The sequence below is a fragment of the Pseudophryne corroboree genome, chromosome 8 (assembly GCF_028390025.1).
Source record: "Pseudophryne corroboree isolate aPseCor3 chromosome 8, aPseCor3.hap2, whole genome shotgun sequence".
Taxonomy (NCBI): domain Eukaryota; kingdom Metazoa; phylum Chordata; class Amphibia; order Anura; family Myobatrachidae; genus Pseudophryne; species Pseudophryne corroboree.
Window position 1 is genome coordinate 53,828,431 of NC_086451.1, and position 26,624 is coordinate 53,855,054.

Below are 26,624 nucleotides of genomic sequence, written 5' to 3' on the forward strand. Positions count from 1 at the left end.
TAGGGCCGTACTTAAGGAGCCAGCTGATAGGAGGCTGAAAAATATCCTAAAAAGTATACACACACATGCTGGTGTTATACTGCGACCAGCGATCGCCTCAACCTGGATGTGCAGAGCTGAGGTGGCTTGGTCGGATTCCCTGACTAAAAATATTGATACCTTTGACAGGGACAGTATTTTATTGACTATAGAGCATTTAAAGGATGCATTTCTATATATGCGAGATGCGCAGAGGGATATTTGCACTCTGGCATCAAGAGTAAATGCGATGTCCATATCTGCAAGAAGATGTTTATGGACACGACAGTGGTCAGGTGATGCAGATTCCAAACGGCACAAAGATGTATTGCCGTATAAAGGGGAGGAGTTATTTGGGGTCGGTCCATGGGACCTGGTGGCCAGGGCAACTGCTGGAAAATCCACCGTTTTTTACCCTAAGTCACATCTCTGCAGAAAAAGACACCGTCTTTTCAGCCTCAGTCCTTTCGTCCCTATAAGAGTCATATCTGCCCAGGGATAGAGGAAAGTAGTGATGAGCGAGGTTCGGTTTTACTCGGTTTTACTCGGTTCTCAAAACGGCATCTTATTGGCTATCCAAAACACGTGACATCCGAGAGCCAATAAGATGCTGTTTTGAGAACCGAGTAAAACCGAGTAAAACCGTGTAAAACCGAATCCGCTCATCACTAGAGGAAAGGGAAGAAGACTGCAGCAGGCAGCCCATTCCCAGGAACAGAAGCCCTCCACCGCTTCTACCAAGTTCTCAGCATGACGCTGGGACCGTACAGGACCCCTGGATCCTACAAGTAGTATCCAAGGGGTACAGATTGGAATGTCGAGAGGTTTCCCCCCTCGCAGGTTCCTGTAGTCTGCTGTACCAATGTCTCCCTCCGACAGGGAGGCAGTATTGAAAACAATTCACAAGCTGTATTCCCAGCAGGTGATAATAAATTTACCCCTCCGACAACAAGGAAAGGGGTATTACTCCACACTATATGGTGGTACTGAAGGCTAGGTGAGACCTATTCTAAATCTGAAAAATTTGAACACTTACAAGGGTTCAAATCCAGATGGAGTCACTCAGAGCAGTGATAGCAAAGAACAAGGGGACTATATGGTGTCCCGGGACATCAGGGATGCTTACCTCCATGTCCCAAAATTTGCCTTTTCTCACCAAGGGTACCTCAGGTTCGTGGTACAGAACTGTCACTATCAGTTTCAAGACGATGCCGTTGGATTGTCCAAGGCACCCCGGGTCCTTACCAAGGTAATGACCGAAAGGAGGATTCGTCTTCAAAGAAAATGGACGACCTCCTGATAAGAACAAGGTCCAGAGAACAGTTGAAGGTCGGAGTAGCACTATCTCAAGTAGTTCTACGACAGCACGGGTGGATTCTAAATATTCCAAAACCGCAGTTGTTCCGACGACACGTCTGCTGGTCCTAGGGATGATTCTGGACACAGTCCAGGAAAAGGTGTTTCTCCCAGAGGAGAAAGCCAGGGAGTTATCTGAGCTAATCGGGATCCTCCTAAAACCAGGAAAAGTGTCAGTGCATCATTGCACAAGAGTCCTGGTAAAAATGGTGGCTCATTACGAAGCGCTTCCATTCGGCAGATTTCACGCAAGAACTCTTCAGTGGGATCTGCTGGACAAATGGTCCGGATCGCATCTTCAGATGCATCAGCGGATAACCCTATATCCAAGGACAAGGGTGTCTCTCCTGTGGTGATTACAGAGTGCTCATCTTCTAGAGGGCCGCAGGTTCGGCATTCAGGATTGGATGCTCGTGACCACGGAGGCCAGCCTGAGAGGCTGGGGAGCAGTCACACAAGGAGTGTGATCAAGTCTGGAGAATTCTCTCCACATAAATATACTGGAGCTAAGAGCAAATTTATAATGCTCTAAGCTTAGCAAGACCTCTGCTTCAAGGTCAGCCGGTATTGATCCAGTGGGATAACATCACGGCAGTCGCCCACGTAAACAGAAAGGGCGGCACAAGAAGCAGGAGGGCAGTGGCAAAACTGCAAGGATTTTTCGCTAGGCGGAAAATCATGTGATAGCACTGTCAGCAGTGTTCATTCCGGGAGTGGACGACTGGGAAGCAGACTTCCTCAGCAGGCACGACCTCCACCCGGGAGAGTGGGAACTTCATCGGGAAGTTTTCCGCATGATTGTGAACCGTTGGGAAAGACCAAAGGTGGACATGATGGCGTCCCGCCCGAACAAAAAAATGGGACAGGTATTGCGCCAGGTCACGAGACCTTCAGGCGATAGCTGTGGACGTCCTGGTAACACCGTGGGTGTAACAGTCGGTGTATGTGTTCCCTTCTCTGCTTCTCATAACCAAGGTATTGAGAATTATAAGACATAGAGGAGTAAGAACTATACTCGTGGCTCCGGATTGGCCAAGAGGGACTTGGTAACCGGAACTTCAAGAGATGCTCACAGAGGACTAATGGCCTCGGGAGCTAAGAAGGGATTTGCTTTCAGCAAGTACCATGTCTGTTCCAAGAGGAACCGTGGCATCGGCCTTTAAGAAAGGACCTGCTCCAGCAGGGACCTTGTCTGTTCCAAGACTTACCGCGACTGCGTTTGACGGCATGGCGGTTTGAACGCCGGATCCTAAGGGAAAAGGCATTCCGGAAGAGGTCATACCTACCCTGGTCAAAGCCAGGAAGGAGGTGACCGCACAACGTTATCACCACATGTGGTAAAAATATGTTGCATGGGTGAGGCCAGGAGGGCCCCACGAAAAAATTTCAACTAGGTCGATTTCTGCACTTCCTGCAAACAGGAGTGTCTATGAGCCTCAAATTGGGGTCCATTAAGGTTCAAGTTTCGGCCCTATAGATTTTCTTCCAGAAAGAATTGGCTTCAGTTTCTGAAGTCCAGACGTTTGTCAAGGGAGTATTGCATATACAGCCCTTGTGTGCCTCCAGTGGCACCGTGGGATCTCAACGTAGTGTTGGGATTCCTCAAATCATATTGGTTTGAACCACTCAAATCTGTGGATTTGAAATATCTCACATGGAAAGTGACCATGCTGTTGGCCCTGGCCTCGGCCAGGCGATTGTCAAAATTGGCGGCTTTGTCTTACAAAAGCCCATATTTGATTTTCCATTCGGACAGGGCAGAACTGCGGACTCGTCCCCAGTTTCTTCCTAAGGTGGTGTCAGCGTTTCACCTGAAACAACCTATTGTGGTGCCTGCGGCTACTAGGGACTTGGAGGACTCCAAGTTGCTAGACGTTGTCAGGGCCCTGAAAATATATATATATATATAATTCCGGGACGGCTGGAGTCAGAAAGTCTGACTTGCTGTTTATATTGTAGGCACCCAAAAAGCTGGGTGCTCCTGCTTCTAAGCAGACTATTGCTCGTTGGATTTGTAGTACAATTCAGCTTGCACATTCTGTGGCAGGCCTGCCACAGCCAAAATCTGTAAATGCCCATTCCACAAGGAAGGTGGGCTCATCTTGGGCGGCTGCCCGAGGGGTCTCGGCTTTACAACTTTGCCGAGCAGCTACTTGGTCAGGGGCAAACACGTTTGCTAAATTCTACAAATTTGATACCCTGGCTGAGGAGGACCTGGAGTTCTCTCATTCGGTGCTGCAGAGTCATCCGCACTCTCCCGCCCATTTCGGAGCTTTGGTATAATCCCCATGGTCCTTACGGAGTTCCCAGCATCCAGTAGGACGTCAGAGAAAATAAGAATTTACTTACCGATAAATCTATTTCTCATAGTCCGTAGTGGATGCTGGGCGCCCATCCCAAGTGCGGATTGTCTGCAATACTTGTATATAGTTATTGTTACAAAAATCGGGTTATTATTGTTGTGAGCCATCTTTTCAGAGGCTCCTCTGTTCTCATGCTGTTAACTGGGTTCAGATCACAGGTTGTACGGTGTGATTGGTGTGGCTGGTATGAGTCTTACCCGGGATTCAAAATCCTTCCTTATTGTGTACGCTCGTCCGGGCACAGTATCCTAACTGAGGCTTGGAGGAGGGTCATAGGGGGAGGAGCCAGTGCACACCAGGTAGTCCTAAAGCTTTACTTTTGTGCCCAGTCTCCTGCGGAGCCGCTATTCCCCATGGTCCTTACGGAGTTCCCAGCATCCACTACGGACTACGAGAAATAGAATTATCGGTAAGTAAATTCTTATTTTTCTCCTAGTCCGTAGAGGATGCTGGGCGCCCGTCCCAGTGCGGACTACATCTGCAAGACTTGTATATAGTTTTGCTTACTTAAGGGTTATGTTACAGTTTTGATCAGTCTCGGGCTGATGCTGTTTTGTTTCATGCTGTTAACTGGTTCGTATATTCCATGTTATATGGTGTGGGCTGGTATGAATCTTGCCCTTAGATTAAGAAAAATCCTTTCCTTGTACTGTCCGTCTCCTCTGGGCACAGTTTCTCTAACTGAGGTCTGGAGGAGGGGCATAGAGGGAGGAGCCAGTGCACACCCATATCTAAAGTTCTTTTTAGTGCCCATGTCTCCTGCGGAGCCCGTCTATTCCCCATGGTCCTTACGGAGTCCCCAGCATCCTCTACGGACTAGGAGAAAAAGATTTACCGGTAGGTTTAAAATCTTATTTTTTCTGCTGGCAGCCACTAGATGGCATTGAACGGAGATATCCAAATTTAGCTCCGTTCAGGCGTGATTGGCTGCCGGTGTCTACATTTCAGCTCGCTCCCATCGGGGGTGGGGAGCTGAAATGTGTGAAAGCGATCCATTTGGGCGCCCAAACGGCACTTTTCCCGATCACGCCCATTAGTTTAGATGGGTTTATCTGCTTTACGCGACTAAACACGACACTAATGGGCGCGATAGGGGACATCAATTGTATATCGCCCCCTGAGATCTCCCTTCACTTTAAACAGGAGATCGGGAATTATCTCCATGGGCTCCTTTATATTTAGCAAAGAAAAAGGAATGCATCCACTTTTCCCTGGAAGAGAGCAAGTAATAGAACACATCTTTATGCTGGCCATACACCAGAACGATATCGTTCCAACCAGCCAACTAGTTGACTGGTAGGAATGATAATCTGGCGGTGTGTGGGAGGATACGATAATCAGCCGTTTGCTCCCACACTGCTGAAAAACCACCAAAAAATGGTTTGTCCAACTAGTTAGGAAAATCAAACCAGTTTGTTTTCCCCCCCAACAAATCGTTGTAATGTTGGAGGAAAATTACCCCACAACTGAACGATTAGTAGGCGAACACTCTCCTGCAGTGTCCCCCCTACTTAGCCATCACTGCCAGGCTGCCTCTGACAGCCCAGGATCAGTGGCAGCAGTGGTGCGGGAGCCTAGAGGAGGACCATGGGCTGCTGCAGCAATCCATCACTGCTGCTGGGCTGCCCCTGTCACCCCGGGACACGTGTCTGCAGTAGTGCTGGAGCTGGGAGGAGGACCAGGGGCACCTGCTGCAGTCCATCATTTCTGCTGGGCTTCCCCTGTCATCCTGGGATCGGCTTCAGAGGTGCAAGTGAAGGACCAGAGCTGCTGGTGCATGTCACTGTCACACCCCCTCTCCGGCCCTACCCCCACACACACACACACACACACACCAGCACCGCAATCACTGTGCCACCCTGACACCCATTCACCGTGCCCCCCACCCACAATCACCCTAGTGATAGTTGCTAATACCGATACCTGCACTTATAGGTGGGTATTCAGAGATGGATGCAGTATTTACAAAATCGCAAACGGTTGCTTTTCGGATGTTTGCGCAGCGCACACATTGTGCAATCATGAACTTTCATTATGCGATTGCATCCTGGAAGGAAGCGATCGCAACATGATTGACAGACGGAGGGCGTTCAGGTGCAGCGGTGCGGAGGGGGGAGGAAGTGGAGCAGGAAACCCAGGCGTGTCATGGCTGTTTTATGGGGTGGACCGATGATGTCGCCTGCGTTTCCTGTGACGGGAAACATGGCGGCGATGCTCCTGTCTATGTAGCTTGGACGCATGTACAGGGGTTATACTCTTCTTTTTTTTTTCTTCACGAATCTGCAATGCGATAGCAATTACATGCAGGGCAGGCGCCATACATGCTGGGTGACTTTACCCTGTGCTGGGCGGCCCCAACAGGCGATTTCATCACTAGCAGTTTTTGCTAATAACCCCCATAATGCGGAAACTATCAGAAAACAGGTGATGTGGAACATTCAGTGAGTTACAGAGAAGAAGGATATGTAATACAGGTGATAGGAATGATAAGAGAATCAATTTCTATCTGCTTATGACAGACTGAGTGATCATATTAAATACATTCCATGTATGCGGACAGATCTGTATCTCCAGAGTGGGCAATGTCTATCAGAAAAATGCGTTCATGTGGCAGCTCGTTGTTTTGAGTTAGAGAAGCCGCATGAGTGAGCTCCACATCCGCACCCATAATGCCAGAATTACAGCTTCGTAAAGGTGTGATATGAATATATAGCTTTCCCCCAGCAGGGTTTTATTGTGCAGAGACAGTGATCACATTGTATCCCGCTATATGTGATCACATTGTATCGTTAAAATGAAACCGTATCGAAGGAATGTATGGGAGGCAATCATTTTGCAGGCTGTCGGGATCCCGGCTGTCAGGATACCGACATCGGAATCCCGACACCCGGTGAAATTCCGACCGCCGGCCAGAATCCCCCCAAGGGGTCGCCAACGGGGCCCGAAGCATGGTGTGTGCAGCAAGCCCTCAAGGGGACATGCTGCACTTGCCGCCAGTATTGCGGCTGTCGGGATCCCAGCGTCGGTCTCCTGACCGCCGGCGTATCATACTGAATCCGATTGTACTGCTGAGGAAAGATTAACTGCAATTCGGTAGATTGAATATTAAATAAACACCACTAAAATTGATTCATATATACCTGTCAATATTTATTGAGGTCATTTACCTGCATCTAACAGGAAATATTTTAAGTATTCACACCAGAACGGCAAAACATGCAAAAGTTGTTTTATCATATATATATATATATATATATATATATATATATATATATATATGGTATCCGGTCTCTAGGTCGACCATACTTAGGTCGACAGGTCAAAAGATCGACATGAGTTTTTCCCAATTTTTTTCTTTTCTTTCTTTTTACTTTTTCATACTTAGCGATCCATGTGGACTACAATTTGGAACGGTAACCTGCACCGAGCGCAGCGGAGCGAGGCACCTTGTTCGAAGCATGGTGAGCCATGCGACGGGACACAGTGCACTAATTGGGGTTCCCGGTCACTATACGGAGAAAACTACACCAAAAAAGCTCTAAAACAATCATGTCAGCCTTTTGACCTGTCGACTTAAAACGTGTCGACCTACAAACCCTGTCGACCTAGTTACTGTCGACCATTACTGATCGACCTAGACACTGTCGACCTAAGTGTGGTCGACCTTCCATACCACACCTTTATTTTTATTTATATATATATATATATATATATATAATTTATTTATTTCATTAATCAAAACATGCACAAGTAGGTACAACCTGTCCGCCTACTTCTATGAAATCACAAGTTGGAGAGAACTTGTCTGGTGTGCTTAAAAAGGTTGGTTTGATGAAAAAGTTGTTTAGTTGTGGGGGGTAGTGTTTTAGTTGGTCATTTAGATGATTGGAGGAAAGCTGGTCATGGCCAGCATTAGCTGATTGCTCAACTGACTTGAGCTGTTATCGTATACGGTAGGCCTCTCCCCAGGTGTATTGCTCCGTATATTACTCAGTTTCTATCAAACAGTGGCATTGAACGCCACTGAAAGCACCAGGTTTAGCCGTGTAAAGGAGCTAAACACATCTAAAGATCTCTGTTGGGCGTGTAAAGTCCGGGTTTGGGTGGCCAAACTATGGACTTTTCACTTTTTTTTTTCTTGATCTCCGGAGGCTGCGAGAAAAAAATGTGACTGCCTCTGCTAATGAACACCGTATCAGAACAACAATTGAATTGCTGATGGACGCCCATTACTATAGACAGCCAGCAGGGGGCGCAAGGCAAAATGTAATTCTCACCAGACACTCCTCTACGTGCCACTCAGACATTGCACACATTGCATTCATACCTCCTCTCATGTCTAATGACACTTATCTGTCCACACTGTCTTCTATGTGCAGAGGAAATCACGAGACACGGAAGATGGCTGGTCCCGTTAGGTCTTACTCCCTTTATACTACGCTCTAAATAAGTCAGGGAACGGTGTACACATAATGAAGACTGCTATTGTGCAATTCAAATTACCTCTGGCCATTAAGCAATGAAGTTAAATATGTAAAAGTGAATCAATTATATTTTATTTATTTTTTTCCAAGGGAGGAAAAGACAGAAGACTTGGATCAGAAAGACAAACCTCCAAAACTCAGGAAAGTTAAGAAATTTATAAAGGATGATGAAGAAAGCCCAGAGCAAGCTCATCCGTCAGCACAGCAGTCAGAGGAGCCTGCAGAAGCAGGGAAAGCAGAGATGCCTGAAAGCTCAGAGGCCGCACCTGCTGTCCCAGAAGCCTCTGCTTCTTCTAAGCAAAGACGCTCTGTTATTAGAGACAGAGGGCCTATGTATGATGACCCTACTCTTCCTGAAGGTTGGACAAGAAAGCTCAAACAGAGAAAGTCAGGACGTTCAGCTGGAAAATATGATGTATATTTGATCAAGTAAGTAGTTCTAAAAATGATTTCTAACTTTTTTTTGTTTATTTTTATTTTTTTTATTATTATTTGTAAAGAAACCCGTAATTATCTTAAACAGTGCCATCCCTTTGCAATATAACAAGTATTATATTGACATCCCCACACAATCCCCTGCCTCTAAACTCCTTAACCTCACCTTTTCACTTGGTCTCTCCCAGTGGACCTCCTCACCTCCCATGTTAATGGGAGCTCACTGGATCTGGTCTTCACTCACCGCTGTGATATTTCTGATTTTTCCAACTCCCCATTTCCCCTCTCTGACCACCACCTGCTCTCCTTTAACCTATCTCTCTCGACTTCCCCATCTCTACCTCCTAAGGCTACCATCACTAAGCGTAATATTGAAGCTATTGACACCACATTCCTTTCCTCCCTGTTTGATTCACTTCTCTCTCCTATTCTCTCTCTCTCATGCCCTGAACAAGCCACTTACACTAACAATGCATCCCTTACTTCTGCTCTTGACTCTGTTGCTCCACCAACCACTATTCACCCTCGCAAATTAACACCTCAACCCTGGCCCACCAAATGCACCAGATATCTGCAAAAATGCTCACGTACTGCTTCAAACTTATGCTCTCATTCTTCAGTGCTGCCCTTTCTCTTGCTAAACAGTCATACTTCAAGAACCTCATCTCCTCCCAGTCTTCCAACCCCCGCCGCCTCTTTGCCACTCTCAACTCACTCCTCTGCCCACCTCCACCTCGTCTCCCTTCCTCACTCTCTGCTCTTGACTTTGCCACTTACTTCACATAAAAAATTGACTCCATACGTCAGGACATCACACCACACCAGACCATCAGTAACCAGCTTTCTCCCATACCTTACCAACCCCATCCCTCGGACCTACTCTGACATCTTTCTCCCATGCATCTGGAGAGGAAGTCATGGCCCTCATTCGTTCCTGTCCCCTCACCACCTCCCCACTTGACCCTATCCCCTCCCGCCTCCTCCGCTACCTCTCTCCTTCTGCTTGTTCCCATCTTTCCCACCTTCTCAATCTATCCCTCTCATCAGGCACTGTCCCCTCTGCCTTCAAGCATGCACTCATCTCTCCTATTCTTAAAAAACCTACACTTGATCCAAACACTCTCTCCAACTACCGACCCATCTCTCTCCTCCCTTTTGCCTCCAAACTCCTTGAGCGTATTGTCTACAACCGCCTTACTTCCTTTCTTTCCTCACACTCACTGCTTGACCCATTCCAGTCTGGCTTCCGTCCTCTCGACTCCACTGAAACTGCCCTTACAAAAGTATGCAATGACCTCCATGCTGCTAAATCTAAGGGACACTACTCTATACTTATTCTACTTGATCTCTCTGCTGCTTTTGACACTGGACCATCCTCTCCTACTGCAAATTCTTCACTCCATTGGTCTGCGTGACACTGCCCTCTCTTGGCTGTCCTCCTACCTTTCTGACCGTTCTTTCTCTGTCTCCTCTCATGACTCCCCCTCACTTCCACTCACTGTAGGGGTACCCCAAGGTTCTGTCCTTGGTCCTCTTCTCTCTCTATACGTCCTCACTAGGTAAGCTCATTAGTTCTTTTGGTTTCCAATATCATCTCTATGCTGATGACACCCAAATCTATCTTTCCTCTCCAGACCTCTCCCCTGCTCTCCTCACTCGTATCTCCAACTGTCTCTCTGCTACCTCTTCCTGGATGTCCCAGCGCTTTCTTAAACTTAACATGTCTAAGAACGAGCTGATCATCTTCCCTCCCTCCCGCATAACCTCACCTCCTACAATCTCATTATCTATTGATGGCACTACTATCTCCTCTAGCCCCCAAGTGCGCTGTCTTGGAGTAATCCTTGACTCCTCCCTCTCCTTCAAACCACACATTCAGCACCTCTGACAAACCTGCCATTTTCATCTAAACAATATTTCTCTATCGTCCTAAGTGGATGCTGGGGTTCCTGAAAGGACCATGGGGAATAGCGGCTCCGCAGGAGACAGGGCACAAAAGTAAAGCTTTTACAGGTCAGGTGGTGTGTACTGGCTCCTCCCCCTATGACCCTCCTCCAGACTCCAGTTAGATTTTTGTGCCCGGCCGAGAAGGGTGCAATTCTAGGTGGCTCTCATAAAGAGCTGCTTAGAGAGTTTAGCTTAGGTTTTTTATTTTACAGTGATTCCTGCTGGCAACAGGATCACTGCAACGAGGGACAGAGGGGAGAAGAAGTGAACTCACCTGCGTGCAGGATGGATTGGCTTCTTGGCTACTGGACATGAAGCTCCAGAGGGACGATCACAGGTACAGCCTGGATGGTCACCGGAGCCACGCCGCCGGCCCCCTCACAGATGCTGAAGCAAGAAGAGGTCCAGAATCGGCGGCTGAAGACTCCTGCAGTCTTCTTAAGGTAGCGCACAGCACTGCAGCTGTGCGCCATTTTCCTCTCATTTCCAAGATCAGACTATTTCCAAGATCAGACCCTTTCTGACCCAGGATGCTACTAAGACTCTTATCCACTCACTGGTCATCTCCAGACTGGACTACTGTAATCTGCTCCTGACTGGCATTCCTGACAAATACCTCTCTCCACTCCAATCTATCCTCAATGTTGCTGCCCGGCTCATCTTCCTCACCAAACGCACTACGTCCACCTATCCTCTCTTACTAGACCTTCACTGGCTCCCCTTCCCTTTCAGAATCCATTTCAAGCTTCTCACACTCGCTTACAAAGTCCTCACCCACTCCTCTCCCATCTACATCTCTGACCTTACCTCCCTTGACACTCCCACCCGTCCTCTTCGCTCTGCTAATGCACGCTGACTCTCCTGCCTACGGATTACTTCCTCCCACTCCTACCTCCAAGATTTTTCACGTGCTGCAACACTTCTTTGGAATTCCCTACCTCTCTACAAAACTTCAAACGGGCTCTCAAGACCCACTTCTTCACCAAACCCAGCCAAATCTCATCCTAACCCTCTGTTCTACGCTCTCTATGTACCCCATCTGTGTCACCCCTGTCTGTCTACCCCTCCCCTTTAGAATGTAAGCTCTCACGAGCAGGGCCCTCTTCCCTCATGTGCTTATCCTTTCTTACTTTAATAATCTTCAACTGCACCAAATCCATCAGTCTTCTGCCACCTGATACTTATTCCAGTGTCATCTGCTGATGTAACTATGTTTCTCTAACGTCCTAAGTGGATGCTGGGGACTCCGAAAGGACCATGGGGAATAGCGGCTCCGCAGGAGACTGGGCACAAAAGTAAAAGCTTTAGGACTACCTGGTGTGCACTGGCTCCTCCCCCTATGACCCTCCTCCAAGCCTCAGTTAGATTTTTGTGCCCGGCCGAGAAGGGTGCATTCTAGGACTCTCCTGAGTTTCTAAGAAAAAGTTTAGTTTTAGGTTTTTTATTTTCAGTGAATCCTGCTGGCAACAGGTTCACTGCACCGAGGGACTAAGGGGAGAAGAAGCGAACTCACCTGCGTGCAGAGTGGATTGGGCTTCTTAGGCTACTGGACATTAGCTCCAGAGGGACGATCACAGGCCCAGCCATGGATGGGTCCCAGAGCCGCGCCGCCGGCCCCCTTACAGAGCCAGAAGACTGAAGAGGTCCGGAAAATCGGCGGCAGAAGAAGTCCTGTCTTCAATAAGGTAGCGCACAGCACCGCAGCTGTGCGCCATTGCTCTCAGCACACTTCACACTCCGGTCACTGAGGGTGCAGGGCGCTGGGGGGGGCGCCCTGAGACGCAATAAAAACACCTTAGATGGCAAAAAATACATCACATATAGCTCCTGGGCTATATGGATGCATTTAACCCCTGCCAATTTTTCCTTAAAAAAGCGGGAGGAAGGGGGCGGAGCCTATCTCCTCAGCACACTGGCGCCATTTTCCCTCACAGCTCCGTTGGAGGGAAGCTTCCTGACTCTCCCCTGCAGTCCTGCACTACAGAAACAGGGTAAAACAAGAGAGGGGGGGCACTAAATTGGCAGATAAATCTATACAGCAGCTATATAAGGGAAAAACACTTATATAAGGTTATCCCTTTATATATATATAGCGCTCTGGTGTGTGCTGGCAAACTCTCCCTCTGTCTCCCCAAAGGGCTAGTGGGGTCCTGTCCTCTATCAGAGCATTCCCTGTGTGTGTGCTGTGCGTCGGTACGTTGTGTCGACATGTATGAGGAGGAAAATGGTATGGAGGCGGAGCAATTGCCTGTAATAGTGATGTCACCCCCTAGGGAGTCGACACCTGACTGGATGGTCTTATGGAAGGAATTACGTGATAGTGTCAGCACTTTACAAAAGACTGTTGACGACATGAGACAGCCGGCAAATCAGTTATTACCTGTACAGGCGTCTCAAACACCGTCAGGGGCTCTAAAGCGCCCGTTACCTCAGATGGTCGACACAGACCCAGACACGGACACTGACTCCAGTGTCGACGGTGAGGAAACAAACGTATTTTCCAGTAGGGCCACACGTTACATGATCACGGCAATGAAGGAGGTTTTGAACATTTCTGATACTACAAGTACCACAAAAAAGGGTATTATGTGGGGTGTGAAAAAACTACCTGTAGTTTTTCCTGAATCAGATGAATTAAATGAGGTGTGTGATGAAGCGTGGGTTTCCCCCGATAAAAAACTGCTAATTTCTAAAAAATTATTGGCATTATACCCTTTCCCGCCAGAGGTTAGGGCGCGTTGGGAAACACCCCCTAGGGTAGATAAGGCGCTCACACGCTTATCAAAACAAGTGGCGTTACCGTCTCCTGATACGGCCGCCCTCAAGGAACCAGCTGATAGGAAGCTGGAAAATATCCTAAAAAGTATATACACACATACTGGTATTATACTGCGACCAGCAATCGCCTCAGCCTGGATGTGCAGTGCTGGGGTGGCTTGGTCGGATTCCCTGACTGAAAATATTGATACCCTGGACAGGGACAATATATTATGGACTATAGAGCATTTAAAGGATGCATTTCTATATATGCGAGATGCACAAAGGGATATTTGCACTCTGGCATCAAGAGTAAGTGCGCTGTCCATTTCTGCCAGAAGAGGGTTATGGACGCGACAGTGGTCAGGTGATGCGGATTCCAAACGGCATATGGAAGTATTGCCGTATAAAGGGGAGGAGTTATTTGGGGTCGGTCTATCGGACCTGATGGCAACGGCTGGGAAATCCACCTTTTTACCCTAGGTCGCCTCTCAGCAGAAAAAGACACCGTCTTTTCAGGCTCAGTCCTTTCGTCCCCATAAGGGCAAGCGGGCAAAAGGCCACTCATATCTGCCCCGGGGCAGAGGAAGGGGAAAAAGACTGCAGCAGGCAGCCTCTTCCCAGGAACAGAAGCCCTCCCCCGCTTCTGCCAAGTCCTCAGCATGACGCTGGGGCCTTACAAGCGGACTCAGGCACGGTGGGGGCCCGTCTCAAGAATTTCAGCGCGCAGTGGGCTCACTCGCAAGTGGACCCCTGGATCCTGCAGGTAGTATCTCAGGGGTACAAATTGGAATTCGAGACGTCTTCCCCTCGCCGGTTCCTGAAGTCTGCCTAACCAACGTCTCCCTCCGACAGGGAGGCGGTATTGGAAGCCATTCACAAGCTGTATTCCCCGCAGGTGATACTCAAGGTACCCCTCCTACAACAGGGAAAGGGGTATTATTCCACGCTGTTTGTGGTACCGAAGCCGGACGGCTCGGTGAGACCTATTTTAAATCTGAAATCCTTGAACACTTACATACAAAGGTTCAAATTCAAGATGGAGTCACTCAGAGCAGTGATAGCGAACCTGGAAGAAGGGGACTATATGGTGTCTCTGGACATCAAGGATGCTTACCTCCATGTCCCAATTTGCCCTTCTCACCAAGGGTACCTCAGGTTTGTGGTACAGAACTGTCACTATCCGTTTCAGACGCTGCCGTTTGGATTGTCCACGGCACCCCGGGTCTTTACCAAGGTAATGGCCGAAATGATGATTCTTCTTCGAAGAAAAGGCGTCTTAATTATCCCTTACTTGGACGATCTCCTGATAAGGGCAAGGTCGAGAGAACAGTTAGAGGTCGGAGTAGCACTATCTCAAGTAGTACTACAACAGCACGGGTGGATTCTAAATATTCCAAAATCGCAGCTGATTCCGACGACACGTCTGCTGTTCCTAGGGATGATTCTGGACACAGTCCAGAAAAAGGTGTTTCTCCCGGAGGAGAAAGCCAGGGAGTTATCCGACCTAGTCAGGAACCTCCTAAAACCAGGCCAAGTGTCAGTGCATCAATGCACAAGGGTCCTGGGAAAAATGGTGGCTTCTTACGAAGCGATTCCATTCGGCAGATTCCACGCAAGAACTTTTCAGTGGGATCTGCTGGACAAATGGTCCGGATCGCATCTTCAAATGCATCAGCGGATAACCCTGTCTCCAAGGACAAGGGTGTCTCTCCTGTGGTGGTTGCAGAGTGCTCATCTTCTAGAGGGCCGCAGATTCGGCATTCAGGACTGGGTCCTGGTGACCACGGATGCCAGCCTGAGAGGCTGGGGAGCAGTCACACAGGGAAGAAATTTCTGGGGCTTGTGGTGAAGCATGGAAACGTCACTTCACATAAATATCCTGGAACTAAGGGCCATTTACAATGCCCTAAGTCAGGCAAGGCCTCTGCTTCAGGGTCAGCCGGTGTTGATCCAGTCGGACAACATCACGGCAGTCGCCCACGTAAACAGACAGGGCGGCACAAGAAGCAGGAGGGCAATGACGGAAGTTGCAAGGATTCTTCGCTGGGCGGAAAATCATGTGATAGCACTGTCAGCAGTGTTCATTCCGGGAGTGGACAACTGGGAAGCAGACTTCCTCAGCAGACACGACCTCCACCCGGGGGAGTGGGGACTTCACCCAGAAGTCTTCCACATGATTGTGAACCGTTGGGAAAAACCAAAGGTGGACATGATGGCGTCCCGCCTCAACAAAAAACTGGACAGATATTGCGCCAGGTCAAGGGACCCTCAGGCAATAGCTGTGGACGCTCTGGTAACACCGTGGGTGTACCAGTCAGTGTATGTGTTCCCCCCTCTGCCTCTCATACCCAAGGTACTGAGAATCATAAGAAGGAGAGGAGTAAGGACTATACTCGTAGCTCCGGATTGGCCAAGAAGGACTTGGTACCCGGAACTTCAAGAGATGCTCACGGAGGACCCGTGGCCTCTACCTCTAAGAAAGGACCTGCTCCAGTAGGGACCCTGTCTGTTCCAAGACTTACCGCGGCTGCGTTTGACGGCATGGCGGTTGAACGCCGGATCCTGAAGGAAAAAGGCATTCCAGATGAAGTCATCCCTACCCTGATCAAAGCCAGGAAGGATGTGACTGCACAACATTATCACCGCATTTGGAGAAAATATGTTGCGTGGTGTGAGGCCAGGAAGGCCCCCACGGAGGAATTTCAACTGGGTCGATTCCTACATTTCCTGCAAACAGGATTGTCTATGGGCCTCAAATTGGGGTCCATTAAGGTTCAAATTTCGGCCCTGTCGATTTTCTTCCAGAAAGAATTGGCTTCAGTTCCTGAAGTCCAGACTTTTGTAAAAGGAGTACTACATATACAGCCCCCGGTTGTGCCCCCAGTGGCACCGTGGGATCTTAATGTAGTCTTGGATTTTCTCAAATCCCATTGGTTTGAGCCGCTCAAATCGGTGGAGTTGAAGTATCTTACATGGAAAGTAACCATGCTACTGGCCCTGGCTTCAGCCAGGAGAGTATCGGAATTGGCGGCTTTATCATATAAGAGCCCATATCTGATTTTCCATACGGACAGGGCAGAACTGCGGACGCGTCCTCAGTTTCTGCCTAAGGTGGTATCAGCGTTTCACCTGAACCAGCCTATTGTGGTGCCTGCGGCTACTAGCGATTTGGAAGATTCCAAGTTGCTGGACGTTGTCAGGGCATTGAAAATATACATTTCAAGGACGGCTGGAGTCAGAAAATCTGACTCGCTGTTTATACTGTATGCACCCAACAAGCTGGGTGCTCCTGCTTCTAAGCAGACGATTGCTCATTGGATTTGTAGCACAATTCAACTTGCACATTCTGTGGCAGGCCTGCCACAGCCTAAATCTGTCAAGGCCCATTCCACAAGGAAGGTGGGCTCATCCTGGGCGGCTGCCCGAGGGGTCTCGGCATTACAACTCTGCCGAGCAGCTACGTGGTCGGGGGAGAACACGTTTGTAAAATTCTACAAATTTGATACCCTGGCTAAAGAGGACCTGGAGTTCTCTCATTCGGTGCTGCAGAGTCATCCGCACTCTCCCGCCCGTTTGGGAGCTTTGGTATAATCCCCATGGTCCTGACGGAGTCCCCAGCATCCACTTAGGACGTCAGAGAAAATAAGATTTTACTTACCGATAAATCTATTTCTCGTAGTCCGTAGTGGATGCTGGGCGCCCATCCCAAGTGCGGATTGTCTGCAATACTTGTACATAGTTATTGTTACAAAAAAATCGGGTTGTTATTTGTTGTGAGCCGTCTGTTCAGAGGCTCCTACGTTTGTCATACTGTTAACTGGGTTTAGATCACAAGTTATACGGTGTGATTGGTGTGGCTGGTATGAGTCTTACCCGGGATTCAATATCCTTCCTTATTGTGTACGCTCGTCCGGGCACAGTATCCTAACTGAGGCTTGGAGGAGGGTCATAGGGGGAGGAGCCAGTGCACACCACCTGATCCTAAAGCTTTATTTTTGTGCCCTGTCTCCTGCGGAGCCGCTAATCCCCATGGTCCTGACGGAGTCCCCAGCATCCACTACGGACTACGAGAAATAGATTTATCGGTAAGTAAAATCTTATTTTTATTTACCCTGTACTTGTCCTATACTGTCATCAACTGTAAGTTGCTGTTTTTCTGTTTGATTATTTGTTAATGTGCTCTGTAATTGGGCGCTGCGGAACCCTTGAGGCGCCATATAAATAAAGGATAATAATAATAATAATTATTACTCAGATGTGTAAGTAATATTCCTGGGAACTACAATACAATTCCATAGTAGGCCATTTATGAAACACATCACATGATGCCTGTATGGTCTGTCCAGCTTACCTTCCACTCTCAGCAGGCATCTCTACACATTAGGATTGAGCTTAGTAGGCAATGAGGCAGAATAAACATTGCACCAACGTCCACGCTCCTACCGCATTAGTATCCTACCTTTACAATACAGTACAATTACATTTCTCTGACGTCCTAAGTGGATGCTGGGACTCCGTAAGGACCATGGGGATAGCGGCTCCGCAGGAGACTGGGCACAACTAAAGAAAGCTTTAGGACTACCTGGTGTGCACTGGCTCCTCCCACTATGACCCTCCTCCAGACCTCAGTAGGAATCTTGTGCCCGGCTGAGCTGGATGCACACTAGGGGCTCTCCTGAGCTCCTAGAAAAGAAAGTATATTTTAGGTTTTTTATTTTCAGTGAGATCTGCTGGCAACAGACTCACTGCTACGAGGGACTAAGGGGAGAAGAAGCGAACCTACCTGCTTGCAGCTAGTTTGGGCTTCTTAGGCTACTGGACACCATTAGCTCCAGAGGGATCGAACACAGGACCCGACCTCGATCGTCCGGTCCCGGAGCCGCGCCGCCGTCCCCCTTACAGAGCCAGAAGCATGAAGATGGTCCTGAAAATCGGCGGCAGAAGACTTCGGTCTTCAACAAGGTAGCGCACAGCACTGCAGCTGTGCGCCATTGCTCCTCATGCACACCTCACACTCCGGTCACTGATGGGTGCAGGGCGCTGGGGGGGGGGCGCCCTGAGCAGCAATATTAACACCTTGGCTGGCAAAATAATCACAATATATAGTCCTAGAGTCTATATATGTGAAAAATACCCCTGCCAGGATCCATAAAAAAGCGGGAGAAAGTCCGCCGAAAAAGGGGCGGGGCTATCTCCCTCAGCACACTGGCGCCATTTTTCCCTCACAGCTCCGCTGGAAGGATCGCTCCCAGGCTCTCCCCTGCAGTTTCAAGACTACAAAGGGTAAAAAAGAGAGGGGGGGCACTAAATTTAGGCGCAGCAGTATATATATAAGCAGCTATAAGGGAAAATCACTCAGTTATAGTGTTCATCCCTGTGTTATTTAGCGCTCTGGTGTGTGCTGGCATACTCTCTCTCTGTCTCCCCAAAGGGCTTTGTGGGGTCCTGTCCTCTGTCAGAGCATTCCCTGTGTGTGTGCGGTGTGTCGGTACGGCTTTGTCGACATGTTTGAGGAGGAGGCTTATGTGGAGGCGGAGCAGATGCCGATAAATGTGATGTCACCCCCTGCGGGGTCGACACCTGAGTGGATGGTTATGTGGAAGGAATTACGCGACAGTGTCGACTCCTTACATAAAAGGTTTGACGACATACCAAATATGGGACAGCCGGCTTCTCAGCCTGTGCCTGCCCAGGCGTCTCAAAAGCCCTCAGGGGCTCTAAAACGCCCGCTACCTCAGATGGCAGACACAGATGTCGACACGGATACTGACTCCAGTGTCGACGACGATGAGACTAATGTAACTTCCAATAGGGCCACACGTTACATGATTGAGGCAATGAAAAATGTGTTGCACATTTCTGATGTTACCCCAGGAACCACAAAAAAGGGTATTATGTTTGGAGAGAGAAAACTACCAGTAGTTTTTCCTCCATCTGAGGAATTAAATGAAGTGTGTGAAGAAGCGTGGGCTTCCCCCGATAAGAAACTGGTAATTTCTAAAAGGTTACTAATGACGTACCCTTTCCCGCCAGAGGATAGGTCACGTTGGAAAACATCCCCTAGGGTGGATAAAGCGCTCACACGCTTGTCAAAAAAGGTGGCACTACCGTCTCCGGATACGGCCGCCCTAAAGGAGCCTGCTGATAGGAAGCAGGAGGCTATCCTGAAATCTGTATATACACACACAGGTATTATACTGAGACCCAGCTATTGCTTCAGCATGGATGTGCAGTGCTGCAGCTGCGTGGTCAGATTCCCTGTCGGAAAATATTGATACCCTAGACAGGGACACTATATTGCTAACCGTGGAGCATATTAAAGACGCAGTCTTATACATGAGAGATGCACAGAGGGATATTTGCCGGCTGGCATCTAAAATAAGTGCAATGTCCATTTCTGCCAGGAGAGGGTTATGGACTCGGCAGTGGACAGGTGATGCAGATTCTAAAAGGCACATGGAAGTTTTGCCTTATAAGGGTGAGGAGTTGTTCGGAGATGGTCTCTCGGACCTCGTTTCCTCAGCAACAGCTGGGAAGTCAGCATTTTTACCCCATGTTCCCTCACAGCCAAAGAAAGCACCGTATTATCAGGTACAGTCCTTTCGGCCCCATAAGGGCAAGCGGGTTAAAGGCGCGTCCTTTCTGCCCAGAGGTAGAGGGAAAAAGCTGCAGCATACAGCCAGTTCCCAGGAGCAAAAGTCCTCCCCCGCTTCCTCCAAGTCCACCGCATGACGCTGGGGCTCCACAGGCGGAGCCAGGTACGGTGGGGGCCCGTCTCAAAAACTTCAGCAATCAGTGGGCTCGCTCACGGGTGGATCCCTGGATCCTTCAAGTAGTATCTCAGGGGTACAAGCTGGAATTCGAGACGTCTCCCCCCCGCCGTTTCCTCTGCCTTGCCAACAACTCCCTCAGGCAGGAAGGCAGTGTTAGAGGCAATTCACAAGCTGTATTCTCAGCAGGTGATAGTCAAGGTGACCCTCCTTCAACAAGGACGGGGTTACTATTCCACAATGTTTGTGGTACCGAAACCGGACGGTTCGGTGAGACCCATTTTAAATTTGAAATCCTTGAACACATATATAAAAAAATTCAAGTTCAAGATGGAATCGCTCAGGGCGGTTATTGCAAGCCTGGACGAGGGGGATTACATGGTATCACTGGACATCAAGGATGCTTACCTGCATGTCCCCATTTACCATCCTCACCAGGAGTACCTCAGATTTGTGGTACAGGATTGTCATTACCAATTCCAGACGTTGCCGTTTGGTCTGTCCACGGCACCGAGGGTATTTACCAAGGTAATGGCCGAAATGATGATACTCCTTCGAAAAAAGGGAGTTTTAATTATCCCGTACTTGGACGATCTCCTGATAAAGGCGAGGTCCAGGGAGCAGTTGTTGGTCGGGGTAGCACTATCTCGGGAGGTGCTACAACAGCACGGTTGGATTCTAAATATTCCAAAGTCACAGCTTGTCCCTACGACACGTCTACTGTTCCTGGGGATGGTTCTGGACACAGAACAGAAAAAAGTGTTTCTCCCGGAGGAGAAGGCCAAGGAGCTGTCATCTCTAGTCAGAGGCCTCCTAAAACCAAAACAGGTGTCGGTGCATCACTGCACGCGAGTCCTGGGAAAAATGGTAGCTTCCTACGAAGCAATTCCATTCGGCAGGTTCCATGCAAGGACTTTTCAGTGGGACCTGTTGGACAAGTGGTCCGGATCGCATCTTCAGATGCATCGGCTGATAACCCTGTCTCCAAGGACCAGGGTGTCTCTGCTGTGGTGGCTGCAAAGTGCTCATCTTCAAGAGGGCCGCAGATTCGGCATACAGGACTGGGTCCTGGTGACCACGGATGCCAGCCTTCGAGGCTGGGGGGCAGTCACACAGGTAAGAAACTTCCAAGGACTATGGTCAAGTCAGGAGACTTCCCTACACATAAATATTCTGGAACTAAGGGCCATTTTCAATGCCCCTGCTTCAAAACCAGCCGGTACTGATCCAGTCAGACAACATCACGGCAGTCGCCCATGTAAACCGACAGGGCGGCACAAGAAGCAGGATGGCGATGGCAGAAGCCACAAGGATTCTCCGATGGGCGGAAAATCACGTGTTAGCACTGTCAGCAGTGTTCATGCCGGGAGTGGACAACCGGGAAGCAGACTTCCTCAGCAGGCACGATCTCCACCCGGGAGAGTGGGGACTTCATCCAGAAGTCTTCCAACTGATTGTAAACCATTGGGAAAGGCCACAGGTGTACAGGTGTACATGATGGCGTCCCGCCTAAACAAAAAGCTAGAAAGATATTGCGCCAGGTCAAGAGACCCTCAGGCGATAGCTGTGGACGCTCTAGTGACACCGTGGGTGTACCGGTCGGTTTATGTGTTCCCTCCTCTTCCTCTCATACCCAAGGTACTGAGGATAATAAGGAGAAGAGGAGTAAGAACTATACTCATTGTTCCGGATTGGCCAAGAAGAGCTTGGTACCCGGAACTTCAAGAATTGATCTCAGAGGACCCATGGCCTCTGCCGCTCAGACAGGACCTGCTGCAGCAGGGGCCCTGTCTGTTCCAAGACTTACCGCGGCTGCGTTTGACGGCATGGCGGTTGAACACCGGATCCTGAAGGAAAAGGGCATTCCGGAGGAAGTCATTCCTACGCTGATTAAAGCTAGGAAAGAAGTGACCGCAAACCATTATCACCGCATTTGGCGAAAATATGTTGCGTGGTGTGAGGCCAGGAAGGCCCCAACGGAGGAATTTCAGCTGGGCCGTTTTCTGCACTTCCTACAGTCAGGGGTGACTATGGGCCTAAAATTGGGTTCCATTAAGGTCCAGATTTCGGCTCTATCGATTTTCTTCCAGAGAGAACTGGCTTCACTACCTGAAGTTCAGACTTTTGTTAAGGGAGTGCTGCATATTCAGCCCCCTTTTGTGCCTCCAGTGGCACCTTGGGATCTCAACGTGGTGTTGGATTTCTTAAAGTCACATTGGTTTGAGCCATTTAAAACCGTGGAATTAAAATATCTCACGTGGAAAGTGGTCATGCTGTTGGCCTTGGCTTCGGCCAGGCGTGTGTCAGAATTGGCGGCTTTGTCATGTAAAAGCCCTTATCTAATTTTCCATATGGATAGGGCAGAATTGAGGACTCGTCCCCAGTTTCTCCCTAAGGTGGTATCAGCCTTTCATTTGAACCAACCTATCGTGGTGCCTGCGGCTACTAAAGACTTGGAGGCTTCCAAGTTGTTGGACGTAGTCAGGGCCCTGAAAATTTATGTTTCCACGACGGCTAGTGTCAGGAATACTGGCTCGCTATTTATCCTGTATGCACCCAACAAACTGGGTGCTCCTGCTTCAAAGCAGACTATTGCTCGCTGGATCTGTAGTACGATTCAGCTTGCACATTCTGCGGCTGGACTGCTGCATCCTAAATCAGTGAAAGCCCATTCCACAAGGAAGGTGGTCTCTTCTTGGGCGGCTGCCCGAGGGGTCTCGGCTTTACAACTTTGCCGAGCAGCTACTTGGTCGGCGTCAAACACATTTGCTAAATTCTACAAGTTTGACACCCTGGCTGAGGAGGACCTAGAGTTTGCCCATTCGGTGCTGCAGAGTCATCCGCATTCTCCCGCCCGTTTGGGAGCTTTGGTATAATCCCCATGGTCCTTACGGAGTCCCAGCATCCACTTAGGACGTCAGAGAAAATAAGATTTTACTCACCGGTAAATCTATTTCTCGTAGTCCGTAGTGGATGCTGGGCGCCCATCCCAAGTGCGGATTGTCTGCAATGCTTGTATATAGTTATTGTTTAACTAAAGGGTTATTGTTGAGCCATCTGTTGAGAGGCTCAGTTATATTTCATACTGTTAACTGGGTATAGTATCACGAGTTATACGGTGTGATTGGTGTGGCTGGTATGAGTCTTACCCGGGATTCAAAATCCTACCTTATTGTGTCAGCTCTTCCGGGCACAGTATCCTAACTGAGGTCTGGAGGAGGGTCATAGTGGGAGGAGCCAGTGCACACCAGGTAGTCCTAAAGCTTTTTTTAGTTGTGCCCAGTCTCCTGCGGAGCCGCTATCCCCATGGTCCTTACGGAGTCCCAGCATCCACTACGGACTACGAGAAATAGATTTACCGGTGAGTAAAATCTTATTTCTCTGACGTCCTAAGTGGATGCTGGGACTCCGTAAGGACCATGGGGAATAGCGGCTCCGCAGGAGACTGGGCACAACTAAAGAAAGCTTTAGGACTACCTGGTGTGCACTGGCTCCTCCCACTATGACCCTCCTCCAGACCTCAGTTAGAATCTTGTGCCCGGCTGAGCTGGATGCACACTAGGGGCTCTCCTGAGCTCCTAGAAAGAAAGTATATTTAGGTTTTCTCTATCGTCCTAGTGGATGCTGGGGTTCCTGAAAGGACCATGGGGAATAGCGGCTCCGCAGGAGACAGGGCACAAAAAGTAAAGCTTTAGGATCAGGTGGTGTGCACTGGCTCCTCCCCCTATGACCCTCCTCCAAGCCTCAGTTAGATTTTTGTGCCCGGCCGAGAAGGGTGCAATCTAGGTGGCTCTCCTAAAGAGCTGCTTAGAAAAGTTTAGCTTAGGTTTTTTATTTTACAGTGAGTCCTGCTGGCAACAGGATCACTGCAACGAGGGACTTAGGGGAGAAGAAGTGAACTCACCTGCGTGCAGGATGGATTGGCTTCTTTGGCTACTGGACATTCGCTCCAGAGGGACGATCACAGGTACAGCCTGCATGGTCACCGGAGCCTCGCCGCCGGCCCCCTTGCAGATGCTGAAAAGAGAAGAAGGTCCAGAATCGGCGGCAGAAGACTCCTCAGTCTTCTTAAGGTAGCGCACAGCACTGCAGCTGTGCGCCATTGCTCTCAGCACACTTCACACGGCATTCACTGAGGGTGCAGGGCGCTGGGAGGGGGGCGCCCTGGGAGGCAATGTAAACCTATTTTTTGGCAAAAAATACCTCACATATAGCCTCCGGGGGCTATATGGAGATATTTAACCCCTGCCAGAATCCGTTGAAGAGCGGGAGACGAGCCCGCCGAAAAAGGGGCGGGGCCTATCTCCTCAGCACACAGCGCCATTTTCCCTCACAGAAAGGCTGGAGGGAAGGCTCCCAGGCTCTCCCCTGCACTGCACTACAGAAACAGGGTTAAAACAGAGAGGGGGGGCACTAATTTGGCGTTAGAAATATATAAAAAGATGCTATAAGGGAAAACACTTATATAAGGTTGTCCCTATATAATTATAGCGTTTTTTGGTGTGTGCTGGCAAACTCTCCCTCTGTCTCTCCAAAGGGCTAGTGGGTCCTGTCCTCTATCAGAGCATTCCCTGTGTGTGTGCTGTGTGTCGGTACGTGTGTGTCGACATGTATGAGGACGATGTTGGTGAGGAGGCGGAGCAATTGCCTGTAATGGTGATGTCACTCTCTAGGGAGTCGACACCGGAATGGATGGCTTATTTAGGGAATTACGTGATAATGTCAACACGCTGCAAGGTCGGTTGACGACATGAGACGGCCGACAAACAATTAGTACCGGTCCAGACGTCTCAAAAACACCGTCAGGGGTTTTAAAACGCCCGTTTACCTTAGTCGGTCGACACAGACACGGACACTGAATCCAGTGTCGACGGTGAATAAACAAACGTATTCCTTATTAGGGCCACACGTTAAGGGCAATGAAGGAGGTGTTACATATTTCTGATACTACAAGTACCACAAAAGAGGGTATTATGTGGGATGTGAAAAAACTACCTGTAGTTTTTCCTGAATCAGATAAATTAAATGAAGTGTGTGATGATGCGTGGGTTCCCCCCGATAGAAAATTATTGGCGGTATACCCTTTCCCGCCAGAAGTTAGGGCGCGTTGGGAAACACCCCTTAGGGTGGATAAGGCGCTCACACGCTTATCAAAACAAGTGGCGGTACCGTCTATAGATAGGGCCGTCCTCAAGGAGCCAGCTGACAGGAGGCTGGAAAATATCATATAAAAGTATATACACACCTACTGGTGTTATACTGCGACCAGCGATCGCCTCAGCCTGGATGTGCAGAGCTGGGGTGGCTTGGTCGGATTCCCTGACTAAAAATATTGATACCCTTGACAGGGACAGTATTTTATTGACTATAGAGCATTTAAAGGATGCATTTCTATATATGCGAGATGCACAGAGGGATATTTGCACTCTGGCATCAAGAGTAAGTGCGATGTCCATATCTGCCAGAAGATGTTTATGGACACGACAGTGGTCAGGTGATGCAGATTCCAAACGGCACAAAGGTGTATTGCCGTATAAAGGAAGAGGAGTTATTTGGGGTCGGTCCATCGGACCTGGTGGCCACGGCAACTGCTGGAAAATCCACCGTTTTTACCCTAAGTCACATCTCTGCAGAAAAAGACACCGTCTTTTCAGCCTCAGTCCTTTCGTCCCTATAAGAGTCATATTTGCCCAGGGATAGAGGAAAGGGAAGAAGACTGCAGCAGGCAGCCCATTCCCAGGAACAGAAGCCTTCCACCGCTTCTGCCAAGCTCTCAGCATGACGCTGGGACCGTACAGGACCCCTGGATCCTACAAGTAGTATCCCAGGGGTACAGATTGGAATGTCGAAACGTTTCCCCCTCGCAGGCTCCTGAAGTCTGCTTTACCAAGGTATCCCTCCGACAAGGAGGCAGTATGGGAAAAAATTCACAAGCTGTATTCCCAGCAGGTGATAATCAAATTACCCCTCCTACAACAAGGAAAGGGGTATTATTCCACACTATATTGTGGTACTGAAGCCAGAAGGCTAGGTGAGACCTATTCTAAATCTAAAAAAATTTGAACACTTACAAAGGTTCAAATCAAGATGGAGTCACTCAGAGCAGTGATAACGAACCAGGAAGAAGGGGACTATATAGTGTCCCGAGACATCAGGGATGCTTACCTCCATGTCCAAAATTTGCCCTTCTCACTAAGGGTACCTCAGGTTCGTGGTATAGAACTGTCACTGTCAGTTTCAGACGCTGCCGTTTGGATTGTCCACGGCACCCCGGGTCTTTACCAAGGTAATGGCCGAAATGATGATTCTTCTTCGAAGAAAAGGCGTCTTAATTACCCCTTACTTGGACGATCTCCTGATAAGGGCAAAGTCCAGGGAACAGTTGGAGGTCGGAGTAGCACTATCTCGGATACTGCTACAACCGCACGGATGGATTCTAAATATTCCAAAATCGCAGCTGATCCTGACGACACGTCTGCTGTGCCTAGGGA

General features: G+C 49.0%; 1 protein-coding gene across 1 annotated transcript in view; it reads left to right on the forward strand.

Moving 5' to 3' along the window:
• MECP2 (methyl-CpG binding protein 2) overlaps positions 1–26,624 on the forward strand; it is a 217,628-nt gene that overhangs the window by 166,402 nt on the left and 24,602 nt on the right. The window contains exon 2 of the mRNA XM_063936384.1: positions 8,312–8,650. Within this exon, the coding sequence (XP_063792454.1) occupies positions 8,312–8,650 (339 nt within the window). The remainder of the gene's footprint in view (positions 1–8,311; positions 8,651–26,624) is intronic.